General features: G+C 46.8%; 1 protein-coding gene across 1 annotated transcript in view; it reads left to right on the forward strand.

The window, feature by feature from the left end:
- Positions 1 to 11,758, forward strand: part of Rnf150 (ring finger protein 150) — a 189,530-nt gene extending 177,772 nt beyond the window's left edge. Inside the window, exon 7 of the mRNA XM_050161577.1 lies at positions 10,360 to 11,758. Coding sequence (XP_050017534.1) covers positions 10,360 to 10,478 — 119 coding nt within the window. The 3' untranslated portion in view covers positions 10,479 to 11,758. The remainder of the gene's footprint in view (positions 1 to 10,359) is intronic.
- Positions 11,759 to 15,708: the final 3,950 nt, after the last annotated feature.

Below are 15,708 nucleotides of genomic sequence, written 5' to 3' on the forward strand. Positions count from 1 at the left end.
CCGTCTCTGCCTCCCAGCACTGGAGTTAGAGGCACACACCACCAGGCGTGGCTTTTGTAAGTCTGTTCTGAGGACCAAGCCCAGGTCCTTGAGCTTGCAAGGCAAGCGTTTTACCAACTGAGTCGTCACTCCACAAATCAGTTCAGTTTTGCACAGCAAAATCTAGCCCAGTGTAAGCTGCCGTTGTATCCCCATGTTCTTTATGCATGGCTTCAACCAAACATGAAGGCATTTAAGGAAAAAAATCTGTCTGTACTCCACGTGCACAGAGATTTTCTCTTGTCATTGCCCCCTCAACAATCCAGGAGAGCTCTTTATATATCATCTATATTGCGTTAGGTAGTAGTATAATCCTGAGATGATTTCAATCACACAAGAGGTTTTGCACATGACTTATAAAATCCTAGACAGTTTTATACAACAGTACACATGGACATCAGTGTCCTTGGGGAGTCCTAAAACCAATCCCCTGTGTCTAGTTGAAATGTAGTAAAGAAATATGTTTTTGAAGCTAATGCATCTCTGAGAAGCAGCCAGCCCAGAGTCTGATGAAGCCCGGGTCTGCTGCATCTCCTTAGGAAAAGGCTTTTGGAGTTCCTTTCAGCGGCCAGATGCTTGCTTTGTTTTGTTTTGGCTCTCCAGGAAATAGAGATCAGATTGGCAAAGGAAATGAAGATCAGATTAGGAAAATAAATGAAGTGGTTTAACAAATGGTTTCAACAAAGAGTCAGTGCTGTATTAATTAGTCATCTGCCTCTGTATATTACCATGCGAAATGCCAAGGGACACGGGGTGGGATCCAACGGGTTTGCAAAGAACCAGCTCAGAGAAATTTGTGCCAGCTACTGTCATCATCTTCGTTATCATCGTCATCTGCCCAGGCTTTGCCTCCCAAGTCCCCCACAGCAGCCCTTAGGGCAACTCTGAAGGCCCCTAGGTCTTAACAGCCCTGAACCAGCAGAGCCAGCACAGCAGGGCCAGGGTCAAACCCTAACTCTGCCACTTTGAGTGGATCCTACAGTGACTTGGAGATGGTGGCTTTGCCTCTGAGGCAGGCAGCCTATTCTCACGCAGCCTCAAGTATGGGAAAGAATATTATAAGCTAAAGTAAAAGTAATGAGAGAGGAAGGCGGAGGAGGAAGAGAAATGGGAGGAGAGGGAGGGGCAAGCGGAGGACAAGGGGTCTGACAATAGCCGATGCCAGGAAAAATGGCTTCTAACAGGTCTGACCCAAACTTGTTTTTAGTTGTTTATTTTATATTTAATTAAAGAAAAACAACATAGAAAGTAGCAGATTTCATCACAGAACATTCCTACATTTTTGCCAATTTACTTGGCTCTTACTGAACCTTCCTTGCCCTCACCCACCCCCTCCTCTCATCTGCCAGTCCCTCCACCTCCCCGAAACTCCCACTTCTGCTTTTGTGTCACGCAAATTCCATTATCTTCTCTCTTTTCCTTGCTTCCGTCTTTCTTCCCTTAAACCTTCTCCCCTCCCTCTATTTTCTACTTTTTATAACTTACACAGGCGCAAGGCATCCACACATGTAGAAATGTGAACCTAGAGCCCACGCGTGAGAGAAAATGAGCAGGGTTTGTCTTGTTGAGTCTGAACCTTTTCATTTAGCACAACGATTTTCTGTTGCATCCATTTTCCCTGCAAGCATCCCAATTTCCCCTTCCTCTATGACTGCGAAGTCCCGCTGTGTGCATGCGACACTGCAGTCCACTTAGCTGCTGCTGGGTGCCTGGGCTGCTTCGTTTCTTAGCCGCTGTGAATAGGGCATTAATGAACACGCATGCGCAAGTATCCCCGCTGGCCTACACACAGGCGTGGCTTAGCTCACCAGACGTTCAGACTGACTTCCAGAGTTCTTACAATGCTTCGCTTGCATTGCCACTCATGGTGGGAAGGGCACCTCTTTCCCCAAATCCTCACTGGCATTTTCCATTTGCTTCCTCGCTGGTAGCCACTTTGAATGATGAGAGATACAGTCTTAAATCGGCTTAATTTGCATTTCCCCGGTGGCTAAGAAAATGGAACCCTTTTGATTATTTATTGGCCACCAGCTCTACCGTTTTGTACAGGTGCTGTTAGCTGTCTGTTGTTGCCCCTTCCCTGTCTGTCCCTAGCTAGGGCACAGGCTGCAGTGATGGGTGTTGACAAATGAGCAGCTATTATTATAGCTAGTCTCATGGCCCTGAGACTATAGGATGGTATTTGACACCCCTTCATGTCTTCCATCAATGTGACGCTGCTTTCTGGAAAGTGAAGCACACAGTGGCATTGAGGTTGCTGCTTTCCCAGACTCCTCGCAAAGCCCTTACCCAGAAGATGATCTAAAAGCAAGGGAAGGCAGAAGCTAGCATTTCGTCAGCTCGGGCTACTGCACCAAGTACCACAGGCTGGATGAGTTAAATATCAAATCCTGATTTCTCATAGTTCCAGGAGTCGGGGCCGCCAAGATGCCAGAGTCAGATGTGCCTGGCGGCCTTCATGCTGCGTCCTCACACGGCAGAGTGACAACTCAGGTGCAAGCCGGTTATGCTTCTTGTAAGGCACCAATTGCATCAGAATCTAGTGACTTCAAGAAGGCCTCGCCTCACAGTGCACCCCGGGAGGGATGCAGTTTCAACAGGTGCATAGCATGTGTGAGGGGAAATCTTACCACAATGCAAATCGCGAATAGCCTGAAGGTCTGCTATGGAGCAGACAGTGTGTGTCATGTTAGTCAGGCATGGCGGCTCAGGTCTGTAATGCCTGCACTTGGAAGGCCAAGGGGGGAGGACTGTCGTGCCTGGTGCCAGCCTGAGCTACATAGGGAGAGAGGCCCAGGCCAGCCTGGAGAAGAGTGAGATCCTGCCCCCAATCAAAACACCAACAAAGAAGTGAACAAAACATATTGTCTGATAGAGAAGTTGGTCACTAGTATTTGACATGATTCGCTTTGTAAAACCCGGTTAATAGGAAAAACCGTGTTTCATAGTAGAATAAAACATACTTTCATTTTACGTAATACACAAGCCAGGCAGTGGTGGTGCACGCCTTTAATCCCAGCACTCGGGAAGCAGAGGCAGGCAGATCTCTGTGAGTTCGAGGCCAGCCTGGTCTACAAGAGCTAGTTCCAAGATAGCCAAAGCACATTGGCCAGTGTGAATGTGACTCCTGGGACACTTACAGGAGAGCAGTCTGTCTGTCTGTCCCAAACACTGCAGATAAAGAAGAGCTTCAGGTCCATCATTGCCCTAGAGCCGCCATTTTACCAGAGCCGCTCTCAAAGCTGTGTTCTGACAAGATGGACTGAGTGAGTCACCAGGCACTTCAGACCACTCAGCTTTACTGGCCTGGTTACAGCGTCAAAAGCAGAAGACACACTAGACGTGAGGAGAAGGGGCCTGCATCTGCAAGGGCAGGGTGAAGGAAGGGAAGGCCTCAGGACCCAGAGCCAAGCTCCTCCCACCCCCATGGCCTAACCACGCTGACCTCTAACTCGTGTGTGCTTGCTTCTTCAGTTCTAACCTAAATCCATGGCCAAGAACTGCCTCTGCAGGGGCAAACACCGTGTACAAGTTCAGATTTTTTTGCTGTTCTAAACACAAAGAGCTAGAAATGCTTGTCAGCCAAAAGCACAAGCTACGTTACGATTTCAGGATGCTCCCAACTGCGCCCTGCACCGCTGTGCTCTGTTTTCCAGGAAGGCGTGTAAACACACCCTGCTAAATCGATTGCACATTGGGACATTGACCTGTGCTGCAACCCAAAACATCAGGCCTTTTTCCGCTGTAGTTAAGACTGAGATGGGTATGCGACACTCTGAGGCCTTCCCTTGCACCAGGTCCCCTAATTAACCATTTGTGGGCTGGGTTCAAGCAGTCAAAGGCAGACTGAGTATGTGAGAGCTGGGATAGGGCCAAGCTTTACTGTATCAAAAATCTGCTGTCTCCATGTCTCCAATAGCTTGAAATGGGCTTCGCTGTGCTTTGCTGGGGCAGCAGGTGGTCAGAACTGTCCGAGATTTTAGATACCCCGAGTCTGAAACTGACCCTGGCAGTTTGAACAGAGGGATGCAAATGATCCCTACACACAAAGCCAAAACACTCCTGTCAGTGTTGAGTCTCAAGGTTTGCCTTGAGCTCGGCAGCTTGTGATTTGTTTATGCACCTTGTAAGGGCTCTGCCTTTTACAGATGTCTGTTTAAATCCTTCCTTGTCTTTGGAAATGCCCCGTAGGAGGGCACGTTCCCTCTTATTCCTGTCCCTCCCTCTCCAACCCTTCCTGGAGCAAAATAAAGGATTTCTACCTTACTGGGTCCTACGACTTAGCCTTTAAACAGGATCTTGTGTTCCACCAGAGCCCTGCTCTCCAGTGTCTTCTGGCTCCTTTGCTGGGCTATCATATAACAAGATGGCCAGAAATGGGAGCGTGGCTGTCATCGCTTTATGAAGTGTGGGTACACTGACCTACATTCCACAGTGCTAAAGAAATGCATTGCAGAAACAGTGGGGGCCATGACTAGAAAAGGACAGCATCGCACTTCTGCCATTGTCATTGAGCAAGGAAAGGACGGGGGGGGGGGGGGGGGGGGGGGGGGGGGGGGGGGGGGGGGGAGTGTGAAAGGATGGAGGCAGGTTCTCAGGAAATACATTATAACAATAAACCAATAAGATCTATACCAGTGCCATTGTATACGCTGGACAGTGTGTGCTGGGGATTAAACCGAGGCTCTGTGCATGCTAGGAATATGTTCCTTCACTGACCTTCATTCTCAGCAAATTCTTCCGGAAGTAGCAACATAATATCCATTCATATAAATTTAATGAAGTTGTAACATTTCAGCCCAGCATTCAAGTCCTTCGCCAGTCTGAGCTCAGCCTACCTTTCTTTGCCCAGTACCCACATTAACTGAGACAAAGAAGGAAACCAGAGATGGGTCTAGTTTTTCAAAATAGGGAAGGCTTGTAGAACTTCTCGAACTCTTGCCTCTCCAAAACTTGGAGAGGAAAGCACACCTCCAACTCATGAAGCATCTTCACCCGATGCCAAAGTCACGGACAATGCAAGGAATGGATTCCACAAACCAGTGTCCTTCATGCTTATTTGTGCATGAACAGAAGAACCTCCTACACCACCAATCTCTCCTAAAACCTCACCAAAACTATAACAAAGACTTTTTTCAATGATGTTCAGAAGCTGGTATGTATAGGGTAAGTGAAAGAGAGACAGTGACAAAATCCACACTCGTGGGAAAAGGGAATGAGGACTCAACGACCCAGTAGCTGTGAGCCAGAGTGAACATGCATGTGGCCATGCCCGTTGTGACCCCATCCCACTGCAGGAGCAAAAGCTCTCAGACGGTACCCAGCAGGAGAGCACACTACCCGCTGAGACACCCAGGGTGAGGCAGCCCCAGAAGGAAGGCTCATCTCAGTTTAGACCTGGCTGTAGGGCAGGGCAGAAGTGAAGAGGCAGTCAGACACAAGCAGGGAGTGGGGAAGATTACCCCAGCTGGCAGGAGGGTCTGTTAGGAAGTGCGGGGCAAATGTCCGCCTTCACTTTGTGCCGAAAGGATGGTTTCATAAAGAACGCAATGGATGCCGCCATCTTCAGATGCTACATATTTGCATTTCCCAGAGACGCCTTCAGAGTTGTGAATTAGCCACTGGTCTGCTACGTCACTGAGAGCTCCGTGCACGCGCGGATCTGGGACACGGCAGAGCTTGATCTTCAAAAGGGATGATCCTCGTGAAACGTCCATTTCTCTAAGGCTGACTCCTCAGGACACAGCTCTGCTACTTCTCTTTGTATCTCTTAAAGTCTCTTAGAACCCTGCCACCCCTCGTCTGCCACGTAGTGGCATGGGTGAGGGAGAGTTGCCCTCCCCCGTCAATCCCCAACCCCACCACACCTCCTGCACCTTGCTACGTGTGGCAGATTCCAGAACAAGAGTCTTCTTTCTGTGTGTGTATGGAGGTGAGGAGTTAGTTTGTCTCTTTGGTTTTTTGTTTGTTTGGTTGTTTTTTTTTGGGGGGGGGGGAGGGGGTTAGTTTTTATTTACAATTTGCTGGGGGGCTGCAAGGGCAGAGGGCAGATGTGAGGGGACAGGGAGATGGGTGGGATCAGGGTGCATGACGTGAAATCCACCAAGAATCAACAAAAGTTAAAAAAAAAAAAGGTGTCTTAGAAGTTCACTACTCTTTGTTAGCTCATATATTTTCTTTGTGTGTGTACGTGTGCTTGTTTTTTTTTTTTTTTTTGATACAGGGTTTCTCTGTGTAACACACCTAATTGTCCTAGAACTAGCTCTTGTAGACTAGATTGGCCTCGAACTCACAGAAATCCACCTGCCTCTGCCTCCCGAGTGCTGGAATTAAAGGCATGCGCCACCACCACCTGGCAAGCACATATGTTTTCTTTAACTGTCCTCAACATGGAAAATAACCTCAGCAGAGCCAAAGCACAGAGATCATGAGCGTCATCAGCCCTTATTCCGTAGACGTCGTGATGGGCCTTTAATTGCATGATTCTTCAACAGAGGGTAGAAGGATAAGACCTTCTGGGTTACAGCTGCCTTCGGGCGCATTTTGAGCCTCCCCCAGCCTACTCCCTAGCCTGGCTGTACATTCCAGTCATGTTTAAATATCTCCTGATGTCTGCCTACCCCCAACACTCCCCATCACTTCCAGCTATCTGTGCACACTGTGACTATTGCTTAAAATATTATTCCATTTTACTCATCTGGCTAAAATACAGATGATCCTTAGGGCCTGGTTTTGCCATCATACCCTATGACACACGCCTTCTTTGGCATATGGTTACATAGCCTCCTCCCCTGCTCCCACCACATTGGGCCCATCTGCCACCAGAGCCAATATTCTACGGGTCTGTCTGCTTACTGGACAGTAAGCTCCTTGAAGTGCTGAGTTGTCTTGTTCTCACATGAATAACAGCTAGAGTAATTATTAGCCTATCGTAGGAAATCAATTATTGCATATTGAATGAATGAATGTGTATTCATTCCCCAAGTATTTGGAAATAGATCTAGGGGGAAAAAGAAAAAGGAAAAAAATATATCTTGAAAGGAAATTCAATATAAATCCTAAAGCTTGGTCAGTCTAGGCTACAGAGTGAGACCTTATCACAAAATAACAAAAAGGAAGGAAGGAAGGAAAGAAGGAAGGAAGGAAGGAAGGAAGGAAGGAAGGAAGGAAGGAAGGAAGGAAAGAAGGGAGGAAGAAAGTAAGGAAGGGAGGGAGGGAGGGAGGAAGGAAGGAAAGAAGGAAGGAAGGAAAAGAGGAAGGAAGGAAGGAAGGAAGGAAGGAAGGAAGGAAGGAAGGAAGGAAAGAAAGAAGAGAGGAAGTCCCCAAAGCATGAATAATTCCTCATGCTAATGTCTTCAGTTGCTTGTTTCCAGTTATAGTAATTTTCTCATGTCAGCCTTTCCGCGTACAGGCGTTGAGTCCTGTTTTCATTCCCCAGTATATTGTCCCACTGAAAATGTCACTAAATTGTAACTGTGAACTCTTGGGAACTCCACTGAGACGGTTGGAAGAGGACGGTCTGTGAGGAGGGGCATGGTTTTTGAGATGCTTCTGTTCCTGGACCTTGTTACTTGCCAAGTTTTAATCCTACAGATAATGCTTAAGTGAATCGTTTTGCACTTCTAATTATTGCTCCTTAGTGTGTTCTGAAAATAAAATTATTAGGTGAAAATTTTACAGCTCTAATGGAAGAACGAAATGGAATAGTGCTCTCTGGAGACTGGGAAGGGCAGTGGGAAGGGAGACGGAAAGAATTTTAATAAGGCTTCCATGGTCACAGTGAAGAAATTAGTTCTGCATTTCTTAAACTAGACTGGAGTAACTGTTAGAACAATAAATGATATATTACAAAACGAGTAGAGGAATAAAATCTGCAGCTATAAAAAGGATTCATGTTTGAAGGCATGGAAACATTCATTACTTTGATTATGATACACTGTGTATGTGCATTAGATTGTCATGATGTGCCATATCGAAGGTGTACAAATACTAAGCCTTGGCTTTTAAAAAGAAAACTTTACGTTTCCATTTGCAGTGCTTCCACAAACACATCTCAATATACTCTTGACTGTAACATTATCTCTTTTAAGAGTGAAGCTTACATTGGCAAATAGGACACTTGGGTTTTACTTGGACTTATTGGGCATCTGTATTACACTCCCTTGTGCCCGTTTTTCTGCTGGATCATTTTTCTTAAGGACTTAAAAGCTTTTGCAGGGTTAGGAGCACAATCCTGAGACTGAGGAACTTGATGCTGGCCTGTTGCCTCCACATGTAGACACCGTGCGTGTGAAGTGTCCCATGCCCTACCTCTAATCCACACCTTCCGTGTTCTTGTTCTCAATGCTCTGCCTCTAATCCACACCTTCACTATTCTGGTCTTAGCATTTTATAAAAATGTTAAGCCCAGCTCTATGAATTACTCAATTAGTTTTCTTGCCCTCTTTAGATACATTAGATACACATTTTACAACTCAGAAACACACTTGGTCATTGTCCCTCTTTCTGTTGCCTTGATGATACACTAACGAGAACAGCCTGAGGGAGAAATCTTGAATTCAGCTTGTGAGTCCTTGTTACAGTATATCCTTGTGGGGAAGTGGAGGCTGCAGGAGCTTGGAGTAGCTTACAAGTCCTGGTTACAGTCTATCATCGTGGGGAGGTCGGGGCTGCAGGAACTTGGCGTAGCTGGTCCCATCCACAGTAAAAGAGTAGAAAGAGAATGTTTGCTTGTGTTCAGTTCATGGACCCCACTCTTACACAAGTCAGGATTCCCAGATAAGGAATGGTGGCTGAGTCTTCCAACCTCAATTAACAATATGGTCAAGATAATCTCCCAAAGACATAGAATTATTTCGTTGTTACTTTGGAACTGTAATTTTGCTACTATTACGAATCATAATGCAAATATCTGTTATGAGACCCTTGTGAAGGGTCACTCAACCTGTAAAGGGGTCACAACCCGCTGATCTTGACAATTCCCTTACCAAGACCTTCTCCCGGGTGTCTGTAGATTATGTCAAGCAGACAATTAAAATTGATCATCACAACTTGGACAATATATTTTCTTCTAACTCTTGTTACTGACTTTGCAGGGGTATTGAATTTGTGATGTTTTTATTCCTGTGATCAAATATCTAACCAAACCAACGCAAGGAAGGAAGGGATTATTTTGGCTACAGTTTGAGACACAGGCATCTTGGCAAGAAAGTTGTAGCTGCAGTTTGAGGCACCTGCTCACACTGAATTTTCTGCCAAGCAGCAGGGAAAGGCAGTGCTGGCATGCAAGTTGCATTCTCCCTTTTACTTGGTCTATGATACCGTTCATGGAAAAGTTGCCACCAACACTTAGTATGCGTCTTCTTATTTCTGTAAGGCAGTCCAAAAACTCCTATCCAGACATATACAGAGACGTGTCTCCTAGATTATTCCAGAGCCTGTAAAGCCTGCAGTCTGTATTAGCATCAGAGATGTATCTCCTAGGAGATTCCAAACCCTGTCCAGCCCGCAGTCAGTATTAGCATCAGAAATGTGTCTCCTAGGTGATTTCAGATCATGTGGAGCCTTCAGTTAGTATTAGCATCAGAGATGTGTCTCCTAGGTGATTCCAGATCCCGTGGAGCCTGCAGTCTGTATTAGCATCAGAGATGTGTCTCCTGGGTGATTCCAAACCCTGTCCATCCAGCCCACAGTCAGTATTAGCATCATGGGAATGTTAAGTTTCTGCTAGTTTGGTTTTCCTCTTTTGAGGCAGGATCTCACTAAGTGGCTCAGGCTGGCCTCAAACTCAGTCTTTCCACTCCTACCTCTGCAGTGAGGAGATTACAGACAGGCACCACCAGGCCCAGTCTCTATCAGTTTTCTACTGCAGTGGCTTTCATTTAACTTTCTGGACAATTTAGAATTTATCTGTGGCTGACTTTTGAGGTGAGGTTTGAATCAGAAGTTTTACAGAACAACCAATTTTTTTTTCTAAGACACTCTCACAGCTTTTAGAGAAATGCTAGTGGGTGGGATGAAGAGATTCTGGCTCCATGTTTTAAAATGCATACTGCAATTCCAGAGGACGTGAGTTTAGTCCCTGGCATGCACATCAGGCAGCTCGCAACTGCTTGTAACTCCAGGGGATCTAATGCCTCTGGTACCCATGGACACCTGCACCCATGGACATATACCCACATAAAAATCCACATCACACGTGTAATTTAAAAAAATAGATCTTTAAAAAAAAAGAAACACTACCAGGAGCAATCATAGTGAAAAGGAAGCAACCAAAGATTTAGCTTGATGCTGACGGTAAACTTTGCCTTGTTCCTCCAGGTGATCAAGAGCCAGCGGTGAGTAGCGACTCCGACATCTCATTGATCATGGCCCTAGAAGTGGGACTGTCTGACGTAGAACTTTCCACTGACCAAGACTACGAAGAGGTGAAATCTTGAAATCGTCGAAACAGACAAGAGAAGACACAGGACCCAGGGGCCCAGGAAGGAAGCATGTCCAGAGACTTGAACTGGATACCCAACCTTCAGTTCACCATGGTAACCCCAGGGCACTCTGTTCATGGGTGGTAATGAAAGCAATATCCAAAGTCTGCAGAATCAGGATGCCGGTTCCCATCTCTGCAACACTCTGTGGCCTTGGTGTGGAAGTTGGAAGCTGGATTCCTCCACATCCGTACAGACACGCAGCCAAAGGGCCTGCCGCTGACTGGAAGGAGATCCTTACCGCTTCTTTTAGCATCTCCCATCTTCCTGTTTCTATTTGGAGAAGATGGCTTCATTCCCCTGACAATTTCTTTTGAAAGACGATGTGTAGTTTACATCTATTCCTTTCTTTTCCCTGTGACACACTCCAGTCCGTGGCCAGAGGTCCTGGATGCTGCTCCGATGATCAGTTTGTACCGCATCTCTGAGATTTATAGTCATGGGCTCTCAGTATGAAGTGTGTATGGCCTTGAGAATTGCCTCAGCACCCGGAAATGGTGGAAGGCCAGAGTCTATCAAGTGTCTAGCTCCCTCCTCTAAGTGGGTCTTGATGAGCCCTGTGGCCAGAGGCAGCAGCGCTAAGTTCTGGACCTGCTGAATCCATTGTTCATTGTTTTCACCTGCATCATGTTGGGCTCCGCCTGCCATGCTCTGTCCAGGGTCACCGTGGCAGCGAGAACTATCAGGGACGAGGCTGGCTCATCTGACTTCAGGGTCTTAGTCTAAAACTCAGAAGTTCCCTGTAGGGCCGGAATATAAATTCTCAGAGTGTGTGTGTGTGTGTGTGAAACTCTAAGCCTAGTTTAAAAACCTGATACCCCCATCTTCCCAGGGCAAGGAAGATGGCTGTTGCCCTGGTTACCAGCAAGGCCTCGGGTTTATCAACGTTGTAAGTGAGTTCTCTGTGTCCAGGTGAAAGAAAAGATACAATCGTTTTTTAGGTCACTGGTAACCAGGTGTAAGCTTACTTCTGGTTCTGTTCTGTTAATCCTCACCAGCCTACACAGAAGGCACTAAATAAATCCTTAGCAGCTTGCAGGTCTTCCTGAGAGCACCCTTGTCCCAAGAGGAGGATGAGGTGTGATTTGATAAGGTCTGAACCAAAAAGTACATCATGGGGAATTGCTAGACCGAGTTTCTCCTGATTGTGAGCAACAAATAAGATAAAAAGAAAAAAAAAACATAATCAATGACTATCTAAATCCACCTGTACTATAAAGTAGTTTATGGTTTTATTCTTTTTGTTTGTTTGCTTGTTTGAAACGATGACAAAAATGTGCTGTTTTTCCAGTGGGCAGTTTTGTGGATACGTGTAGCCTCTACAGAGGCAGAGGTAGCCCTGCATCACTGGGCAACCAGGAAAATCTCATCATCATCTTAGCGGTTGGCAAGGTCACCCAGAGGCTGGGATTAACCAGGAGAGCAAGCTCTTCCCACTGAGCTGTATTTGTATATTTGATTTGGGCTTTTCCACCTCATTACACTAATACTCGGGCAAACAGGGCAAACAGTAAGTCCTTGCTGCCCACTGGAATTTTGAGCTCAGGGCCGAGCTCTCCACTGCTCTTGTGCTGGCTGCCTTCCGTGCGCTCCTGTTTGCGGATGTGTGAGTGCACAGCCAGGGGGAAGGACCTTCAGAAAAGTCTCTTCTGCCGATGGTCCTGCAGCTCCCATAGTCAATTCCAGCCTCCAGCAGCAGCGAAGATCCATAGCAAGGACACAGGCGAGCGCTGAACCAGGGTCTGTGCAACGAGGAGCGGAGCGTAGCAGACGACTCCCAGGGTTCCCTTTTTCTTGGACCACTCTCTTGCGCTTCTCCAGTGGGATCTACTGTGAGAATAGCTGTGGCACACAGCAAATGCTGATAGGAAGTCTAATGAAATTAGGGTAATTCAGCAGCAAAGGAAATACAAATTATGCTGCAAGCCCAGGGAAAAAAGGGTCTGGTGGGCGTTTTCCTGTGTTTGATGGGCATTTTCCCGCCAGTGGTCAGGTAAATTTCTGATGACATTAAGCAAGCCCTTGACGTGATATCCTATAGGATGCTGAGTGGGTGACGAAGGACCCAAAAGGTCCGTCCTCTTTACCACAGCCTTCCCCGCCTCCTTCCACAGAAAAACACTCTGACCTGGGGGTCCAGTGACACCCACATGGCAGTGTAGCCCCGAAATGCAAACTGAAAAGACATTTGCAGGCATGCAGCTTTCTGCAGCCAGTGTCTGCCCCAACTCTGCCCCGTAGAAATACAGCCCAAGTCACAAACATTTTTTTAAAAACTTTCCCATTACCCACATTTTAAGAAGCAAAAAGAAACAGGTGAGAATAACTTATTAATATTTTTCTTTTACCCAATATTATTGTTTTGACACACAATTGATATGGAAAGTATTAGGAAACTATTTTCCTCTCTATTTTTTATTATATCTTCTAAATCCGTGTGTCTTTTACACACACAACACATTTCAATTTTTACTAGCCACAGCTGAAGCTTTCAGTAACCACGTGTGCCTAGTGGCCGGGAGATGCTCCAGAGTCCTCTCAAGTCTTCCTGGCTCTGACAGAAGAAAAGGGGGGAGAAGATTACCTCAGTTTCAGAGAGAACCAGACTCCACCGAGCCACCTAAGCAGAGGCCAGGGGTGTACTTGTTTTATAACTAATATTGGTTCAGACAGCCTCTACTCATTTTCCGTGAACTCTCTAAACACTAGTATCCACTATCACCAACTGTTACTTCTCTGACAAGTTGTAAAAAAAAAAAAAAAAAAAAAAAAAAAAAAAAAAAGACAACCGGCCATATTGACTTGGTGCTTCAATGAAAGTACACCCTGGTTTCTATGACAACCCTTGAGAGTCCAATTACACCCTCGCTTCTATGACAACCCCTTGAGAGTCCCATGTGACACTTAGCCAAAGAGAATCTTCCTCCTTGCGGCTGTGAGGCCCTTGAGAACTGGAACTCAGACTCCTGAGGAGAAGCGCAGAGACCTGCATACGGCCGCACATATACGCTCATGTGACCTTGCCAAGAGGGGTCTGGGAGCTGTGACCATCCAGATTGGAGAACAGTGAGCGTCTCTCTGTTCAGCGTCTACCATCACACACAGGCTGTGGGAGGCAACGAGCCTTGAATTCCTTCCGAGTTGGCTTTCTTCACCCGGGAAGAGTCGATGCCCCAGAAAGGCAGCATTTGAACACTGACCAGCCCCCAGGGCTTGGCCGAGCCTTCAGTGTCAATTCTGGCCTCCCAGCCAAGGGAGAGACGCAGAATAGAGAAAGTAGACAGCAACTGTACCAGAGGCGCCTCGATATTCAATACTCCACGTAACATCCCGGCCGCGGAAATGGGTCTCTGTCCAGAAAAGCTTTGGTGACTTTTGCTTTCGATTTTTTCTCGTCTGTGGGTATTCGTGATGTGGTCCCATTAAGAATGGCTGTGACCGATAACCAAGTCAGTTACAGTCCAGACAGCCCCGGGGGGCTGCCACACTTTCAGAACCAGAAAGGACGCCAGAGTCTGCCTAGGATTCGTTGTAGGCTTAGTTGGTGCTGAAATAAATTTCAGAGTAAGAATTGAATGGCATTAAGTTGTCCACTGAATGTATAGGCTTGGCCGAACATGAAAATCACTAAATAAAAACTTTCCGAAAGCTTAGGGCATGAGTGTCACACGCGGTTATAAGGAGAGGGCCCAGCCTTCTGCGGTACTGAGGCCACTGAGGCCATGTCCTGTGGCAGCCTTGCCTTCTCTTCTTTGGGCTTCTTCTGTGCTTCTCTGTGTTTTGATGAACTGCTTCTTTGTATGTGCACTTTCTCTATCATACCTCTCATATCCTTTTTCCCCCATTCTACTCTCTTTCATCACATTTCCTCCCTACAAGGAATATTCCAGTAACAGCCACCTGCTGCTGCTCCCTTTCCAGACTTTTTGCCAGAAGTTCCTTGAGTAAATACTAAGAAGCCTACAATTCCAGAATGCTGGGATCTGCTCTCTTTGATTGTTTGAGACAGGGTTTCTCTGTAGCCTTGGAGCCTGTCCTGGAACTAGCTCTGTAGACCAGGCTAGGCTCAAACTCACAGAGATCCACCTGCCTCTGCTTCCCGAGTGCTGGGATTAAAGGCGTGCGCCATCACCACCCGGCTAGGGAATCTGCTATCTTACATAACCAGAATCTATAACCTTCTAGTTCACATGCCCCAGAAGCAGACTCTGTGGCTCCTGTATCTGACATCTGCCCAAGCTCCCCTAGCATCCATGGACCACTTAACTCTGTCGAAGAGGAACAGGGGTGCTGCTCTTCAGAGGTCGGCTACCTGCTTTCTTGGGGAGCATCTCTGTCCTGCTCGGAGTGGACCAAAGAGCAGGGTTGATGGCTGCATTTCACAGGGGAGGTGGCCGAAAGGACATCAACGAGGGAGTAGAACCCCAAGTCCAAAGCAGGGCTGGCTTAGTGGGAAGTCTCTCTGGAAAAAAAAATGCCCCTGCCCTGGGTTCAGAGCTCATCAGTGGGTCCCAGGGAGAATGGGCATTTAATAATTCAATATTCATGAGTTAAAACACTCTTGAACTGCAAAGAAAATTGGAATAGCAGAAAAAATAGGTTAGTTCTGAAAAGCAGGGCTCCGTCTCTCGGTGATGTGTAGTTCTTCTCGCTCTGCTTTGCCCCCAGCGCCAAGCCTTTTATAGCGGGGACAGTAGTATTTAAAGTCCGCTAGATAGGCAGCCACTTTGCCCCACTGCAAGTCTTTTGGTGGCATGGTGCTGCCCCAGAGCTAATGAAAGTGAGCGCAGATCCTAGACAAGCCTGTCTGTCACTCACTTCCTCTGCGTGTCTGCATCCTTCCTGATCGACACTCTCTCTGTCATAACCCTCATAACTAAGCGGCTTTTCTCATGAACCTCAGTTTCCAGCTCCTCTAACCCATGGCCCTGTTGATGCCCACACTCACTGCAGAGCTGTTTGCTCCCTGGCCTCTTGGTTCGTGCTCATTGGTGGTGATTAGGTGGGAGCGCGCTTCTTGTAAGAGCTCTAAACACAGGCAGACAGAACATCTGCAGAGAACAGAGAGAAAGCTGAGTTACCCAAAGACATTCCTGGATAGAAAGTCTGTGGGTTTGCCATCCTTAGGCCAGCGGTGACCTTGGGGAAGCCAGGAAGATGTGAGGACCATGTGTGCTAAATAAAC

This window comes from Alexandromys fortis, unplaced genomic scaffold, assembly GCF_014885135.2.
Source record: "Alexandromys fortis isolate MF-2015 unplaced genomic scaffold, M_Fortis_MF-2015_v1.1 scaffold_127, whole genome shotgun sequence".
In the NCBI taxonomy this organism is placed as follows: Eukaryota; Metazoa; Chordata; class Mammalia; order Rodentia; family Cricetidae; genus Alexandromys; species Alexandromys fortis.